Below are 6,875 nucleotides of genomic sequence, written 5' to 3'. Positions count from 1 at the left end.
ATGTCACAGTTTGTCAGTCAAAATAATTTTAACTTCTTTATAAACGTTTGATCAGTTAATCAACACAAATGTCTCTTTTTAATAATCTAAAGTTTCAGTTCAAACATTTTTCTAAACACTAAACTGTTGTGCAGCAACTCACACACTGTCTCTCTGAGATGTGACGAGAAATTAAAGGTGAACACTTGAGAACGAGCAGCTGAAGTTAAATGTGTTGAGTAAGACGAGGAGGCGTGGCCTGATCTGAGTTCATCTTTAATGACACAAACAGCCTCAAACATCAGCTCAGCACACATCAATAAATTAAACATGTCCGCCAACGTTTTATTCCGATGGTCTGAAGATGAGCCGTCAGCTGACTCTGTGGTCAGCTCTGACATACACACACGCACACACACACACACACACGCACACACACAGGAAAATAAAAAAACATTCAGTAATATCCATTAAAAAAAAACACGACAGCTGAGATTTATTGCCTCATATTTAACAGTCAGCTGATAAAAACCTCCTGAACCGTCGTCACATGATCTTCACTGAGCTGCTGACCACAACAAGTCACATCGAGACATGATGTCCTCTCTCTAGTCTCAATAACAGCTGACCTCCTGATGTTTAAGATAATGATGATAAAAACATTGACGCACTGGTTGCGTGTGGTTCCTGACACAGACTTGATGATCAATCATGTTGAACCTTTATCCAAAGAGTATTGATCAGGGCTGTAAATGAAAACCTTTCTGTGACATGGCGACAGGAAACGTTTACACCTGCTGTTTCCTGCAGGCTGCTCACAGACACACCTGACACACACATACACACCTGACACACACAGACACACCTGACACACAGAGACACACCTGACACACACAGACACACCTGACACACAGAGACACCTGAGAGCTGAGGGCCAGTCTCAAGGGACAGAGTCTGGTGCATGTTTCATCAGCAGTATGAAACCGTCAGCGTCTCTGACCGACTGTGTCAAGTCTGAGGAACGTCCTCCTGTGATGTCACTCGAGTCAGCGTCTGCTGAAGACTACAAAGGAACAAAACATGGCGGCGTGGAGTTATAAGGAAGTGAGACCTCTGCAGGCCGCCGCTCATCTCTGCTGCAGGCTCCAGCTACATCAGCTGCTACTGGCACAACATGGCCAAAACCTCAGACAACTGCATTGTGGGAAATGTAGGCAGCATGTTTCCAGAAAAACAGAAACTGCGTGGAAAAAAAGGCGCCGTCTGGTTCTGCTGCTTCAGTTTGAACTGAGTTTGTTGCTTTAATTTAAACACTGATTCAGAGTAACCGTGGCTACAGAAGAATGACATCATCTGTGTTTACATCGGCTTCCTGTCAGCATCACTCTCACGGTGTCTGCTGCCAGAGAAAATAAAGGAACTAGCTCCATTTACACTTCCTGTTCAGGGCGTAAATGTGGCATCGTTATTCTGACTCACTGCTCTGTATAAAAGATGCGACCGTGGAGTGGAGGATGGAGTTGCGTCGCCTTTAGGCCGGCAGCCGAGGTAGTGACCGCACCAAATCAACACCTGTGTCAAAGGGACAGCTGACAGCACGGGTGTGACGGACTGATGATGTGTGCGACCCACCGCAGGAGATTTAAGGGCAGCTGTTAGCAGTTAGCAGCTAACAGGAGCTCCTTGCCCTCCGAGCAGAGGACGAGATCAGCCGCCATATAACAGGGACACTAAATGATTGTTATTGACATGTGATGTCATTGTTATTGTTTATAAAGAGCTGCGGACACGTTTGTTATATCTCACACTAGAGGCTGATGCTGTTGTGTTACATGTCACGCCTCTTTTGACTCTGTGATGTCATCATGCTGTCTGATATCACACACTGGAGCCACATGACGCTGCCATCGTTTGGTTCTGTGTAAAATAAAGACGTGACTTTGTGGCGGCTCTTTAGCGCCATCTCTGTGTGAAAAGGTTTTCCATTTATGGCACAAAGGAAGTGCGTCAACAACTGCACGACCAAAACAGGAAGTGGATGCACTGTCATTTTCCCTGGTGGCTATCGGCAGCTATCCTCACTAACCAAAGAGTATCAGTGTTCGCAGGTTTTCTGCTCGGCAGCCAAAACTAAACGCAGCGTGTCCTTCCTGTGATGGTCGCTGTCAGACTGAGGAAGACAGGAAGTGAAAGGCTTTAAACTGTCCATCATGTGTGGGACAGTGTTACAGGGGCGTGACAATGAGTCTGAGAGAGGACACGGGACAAACTGGACACAGACATCAAACTGAGACTAAAAGCTTCAGAGAAAACAACATCAGAACTAAACTGAAAATAACGAGACAGATTCTGTCAGGCTGCGGTCATCATCATCGTCATCATCACTCTGCAGTGAACACACATCAAGCTCCTCCTCCTTCATCCAATGCGCCGTGGTGGTCAGACAGCAGACGGTCATGTGACACACAGCTCGCAGGTTTGAGTCCTGTGACGGCAGATTCTTCTCCTCTCTCCTCCGCACACACTGTCTCTGTCCCTCTGTCTGTCCTCCTCTCAGGTGCGTCTCCTCTTGGCTCCTCCTGGACTCGCCGGGTTGGAAGACGACAGCAGTTTCTCGGCCGCCCGGCTCCTCTTCCTCTTCTCCGCCTCCTTGGCTCCTCCCCCTCCTCCTGATGCTCCTCCTTCACTTCCTCCCTTCTCCTTGTCTCGCTCTCGCTCCTTGTCCCGACTGCTGCTGGTTCGCTCTGACATCTTCACCGATGAGTTACTGCCTGAGGACACAGAGAGACAGGGACACAGGGACAGAGACAGACAGAGAGAGGAGACAAATGTGATGAAGAAACAGAAACATAATTTTTTCACACACAGAAATCAGAAGATCATTTTTCTGTTCTCATCTCAAACTTCTTTTGGTTTCTTTTCAAATGTGTCTCTGTCTGTCTGTCTCTTTCTGTCAGTACCCTTTATCAAACCTGAGGACAAACCAACTCACTCTGCAAAGACAAAAGTAAAAAACACCAAAATGTCCCGGTGAGATATTCTGACCATAAAAAGTCCATGATGATTTATATGTATGAAATATGGCGTCTGTTACTGATGTACGTTTTCACCACTCTGAGTCTGAGCCCGTCTCTGTCAGTCTGTCCTGCAGCAGCCTCGTGATCAACAGACAGAATCAACACGCTCTATAGTGACATCAGTTTTTACCTGGGTTAAAGGGATAGTGCACCCAAAAATGTAAATGCAACCATTATCTACTCACCCATATGCCGAGGGAGGCTCAGGTGAAGTTTTAGAGTCCTCACATCACTTGCAGAGATCCAAGGGGAGAGGAGGTAGCAACACAACTCCACCTAATGGAGGCTGACGGCGCCCCAGATTCAAACGTCCAAAAACACATCATTGAAACCACAAAATATCTCCATACTGCTTGTCCAAGACCAGCGAAAGCAAGCACACACACATGAAGGCGGTGCCCATGTCTCATGGTCTCGCACGATTGCACACGTGTGCACGGTGCCCAGAGAGGCAGTCAGAGCTACAGGCTACAATGAGGCTAAAAACAGAGTTCAAATGAGGTTTTTCCAAACAACTTTTTATGTCGGGGCTTCAGGACACTTGGATCACTACAGACGAGCAGTATGGAGATATTTTGTGGTTTCAATGATGTGTTTTTGGACGTTTGAATCTGGGGCGCCGTCAGCCTCCATTAGGTGGAGTTGTGTTGCTACCTCCTCTCCCCTTGGATCTCTGCAAGTGATGTGAGGACTCTAAAACTTCACCTGAGCCTCCCTCGGCATATGGGTGAGTAGATAATGGCTGAATTTACATTTTCAGTGCGCTATCCCTTTAAATATTTAGATTTGTAGTAAAGTTGCAGTGATTGGACAAAGTTTCAAAGTCTGACAGAATTCACAGGGAGCGGCTGAAACAACATCAGTAACAGCTTCCTGTCTTCAGAGGTAAAGTCAGACTGGTTGTCTCTGCTGAGAGACGACACGTTCATGTCTTCTTGTTCTGACAGGACATTTGTCTCATCTCACTGACTCTGGTGTGACAGCAGCAGCAGCAGTGTTTCACCTCAGAGGGTCTCTGTGTTTAGCTCATACATGTTAACCCTTTCAGCTCCCAGGACGGGTCATGTGACCACAGCACTGTGAAGATGACGAGTACCTTCTTCATGTGTAGCTGGAGGCTCTCGCTCCATCCTGAACTCCTCTTTGGTCTCCTCCTCTGAGCCCAGCTTCCCTGCACACACACACACACACACACACACACACACACACAGAGTTTAACAACTTTAAATGTCCCATCAGAGGGACTTGACTCCGCACAGTGACTCTGAGTGGCTGCATCAAAACACCACCAGCTGAGTATCCAGTCAGATCAAGACGTGAGCGGAGCTTCAGTGTTAATGAAGCGCTGTGTGTGTGTGTTCAGTCTGAACCACGACCTTTGACCTCTAACCAGCCGTCTGTCAGCAGCTGCTGCTGAGGACACAAACTTTTCCTCGAACAGAAACAGCTTTGGTTCATCGTTCATGTTCGTCTCAGGATGAACTCTTGAACATCTTTACTGATCCAGCGCCATCATCAGGTCAGCTGGCGGCAGAGAGGAGCTGCAGGCACCAGACCGTCACGTGTCACTGACTGTTAGTGTGTGACGTTCACACACCCGCAATAAAATAGGAATTATTATCGTTCTGATTCATGTTCTCACCTTCTTTCACCTCCTGGATGATGTCATCAGGCAGAGAGAAGCTCTTCTCTGTGTTTGGAAACGGTAAGATCTCCGACTCGTGCTGCGTCACACACACACACAGATTCAGAAATGATGAGAGCTCTTGCACAGACAGTGTGTGTGTGTGTGTGTGTGTGTGTGTATCCTCACCAGAGCCTGCATGTCGTACATGGTTCCCAGGTGATCCCAGATGACAGAGGAGGAAACCTGTCGTCCGATGTTCTGACTGAACTTGTCTCTGATACAGATCATGTGGAAGTGACGGTTCACACCTGAACACACACACACACACACACACACACACACAGAACTACACACTGTTTACTCTATAATAAACTTTATTTACACAGCACACAGTTACACAGTGTGGGAGAACCTGACAGAGTCACTGAACAGTCTCAGGTCACATTAATGACTGAATGAATGAATGAAGTGATGAATGAATTTAACCATTTAAAATCAAACTAACATGATCTATCATCAGCTGTCATCTGAGGTCGCTCAGAGTTACTGACGTGTTGCTAAACTACCTAACTCATCATCATCATCATCATCATCGTCATCGTCATCGTCATGTCTTCTTCACACACGTTATAAAACTAAGAGTTCATCCATCTGCCCCACACAACAACAACAACAACAACAACAACAACAACATACTGTATCAGGTAGTGTTGTGTTGTTGCTGCAGGGAGGCTTTCAATGCTGTACTTTTACTCGTGTTCGTCTCAGGATGAACGAACACGTTACTTGTAGTAACGTATGAACGAACACGTTACTTGTAGTAACGTATGTCTCAGTGAGTACTCTGATTACTTCCTCCACACAGCAGCAACACATCTCTTCTGTGCTCTGAGTTTAATCTGAATTTATTTCATTAACACTGTTTCTGATCCTCAGTTTGATCCTAATTAGATCAAATACAATCTACAGGACTTCCAGAGACAGTCTGTGACTCCCAGTCTGAGGCACACTGGGTGAACTGGGTGAACTGGTCGGACCGGACAGCCGTTACCGGGCTGATAACGTTAGCGGAGTCTTACCGACAGGTTTGTGTCCGATCATCGCGTGAAACAGACAGACCTCCACCTCATGGCTCCAGACCACCGAGTCCTCCCCGGGCACCAGGCCGGAGTCTGGAGGCTTCTCATCGGTCTGATTCAGCGTCACGTCTGCCTCCCCCATCTTCAACAATAAAGCTAAACACGAGCTAACACTGCTAACAGAAGCTAACACTGCTAACGGCTACGCTCCGCCTCTGCCGGCGACCGGAACTTACACACTACTTCCGGGTAAAGACTTTCAGAATAAATGTCAGAATCGGGTTTGATATATTAAAATCGGGCTTTTTTTTTTTTTTTTACTTTATTGAAATTTCAAGTCATACAAACAACGTGTACGTCACATGCAGACATTTGGCACACAATAGAGCACATAATCACTTCAGTATAATGCAGGGTACATCAAGTCTTGTCAGGATTATTGCAAAATGAAAATAAAAACAAAGCAAAGAGAAGTAAAGGCACAGTAAATTCCCTTTTACTCGAGATCAATTAATGACAAGTCACTCAGGTATTGCAGCGTATAGTCACGTTTCTTATTTTGTGTTAGTGTTAAAGTATTTATGTACAAATCAAAATCTACCAGAAATACGTGAAAACTTGGCAGAGATTTGGACATTCTCATTTTACGCAAGTAAAATTTGCCGATTAGTAGCATAAGATTAATTACAAAGGACAAAGACTTATCATTACATACAAATCTTGTAATAATATCCTTCAGACCGACTGTGATGATATGTCCAGTTTTTTCATAGATATATTTTTCAAAATCCCTCAAAAACACAGGTGACACAGGGCAAATACAGAATAAATGCGTAAATGTTTCTGACTCAATCCCACAAAAAGTGCATTTATCATCCAAGTCTGTGAACCTGGAAATTGTGTTGTCACAAGAATAAATGTTGTGTAGTATTTTGAACTGAAGTTCTCTTATTTTATTTGAAATACAGAAGTGAAAGGGGCACAACCATGTTTTACGCCAATTACAGTTTTTCTCCATTGCTTTGGCTCATTTCTTGAAACCGAAATTACATTCTCAAAGCTCTAGGTGCATTTTGCAAAATAGTCTTATGGTTCAGCAAAACACCATAGATA

General features: G+C 45.3%; 1 protein-coding gene across 2 annotated transcripts; it reads right to left on the bottom strand.

Annotated features, from left to right (window-relative positions):
* Positions 1–217: 217 nt before the first annotated feature.
* On the bottom strand, positions 218–5,994 carry LOC125892444 (MRG/MORF4L binding protein). 2 transcript variants are annotated; one of them, XR_007449742.1, is made up of 6 exons: positions 5,763–5,994; positions 4,870–4,991; positions 4,699–4,780; positions 4,153–4,227; positions 883–2,750; positions 218–844 (listed from the first exon to the last, which is right to left on the bottom strand). XR_007449742.1 is itself a non-coding variant. In XM_049582469.1 (5 exons), exons 1-5 carry the CDS (start codon positions 5,902–5,904, stop codon positions 2,533–2,535), a joined length of 639 nt encoding a protein of 212 aa, XP_049438426.1. In that variant the 5' UTR covers positions 5,905–5,994; the 3' UTR covers positions 218–2,532. The 2 variants fall into 2 exon arrangements, 1 of the variants encoding a protein (XP_049438426.1); XM_049582469.1 differs by having other exon boundaries at positions 218–2,750.
* Positions 5,995–6,875: the final 881 nt, after the last annotated feature.

Source organism: Epinephelus fuscoguttatus, linkage group LG7 (genome assembly GCF_011397635.1).
Source record: "Epinephelus fuscoguttatus linkage group LG7, E.fuscoguttatus.final_Chr_v1".
NCBI classification, from domain to species: domain Eukaryota; kingdom Metazoa; phylum Chordata; class Actinopteri; order Perciformes; family Serranidae; genus Epinephelus; species Epinephelus fuscoguttatus.
This window is presented reverse-complemented; position numbering and strand designations above follow the sequence as displayed.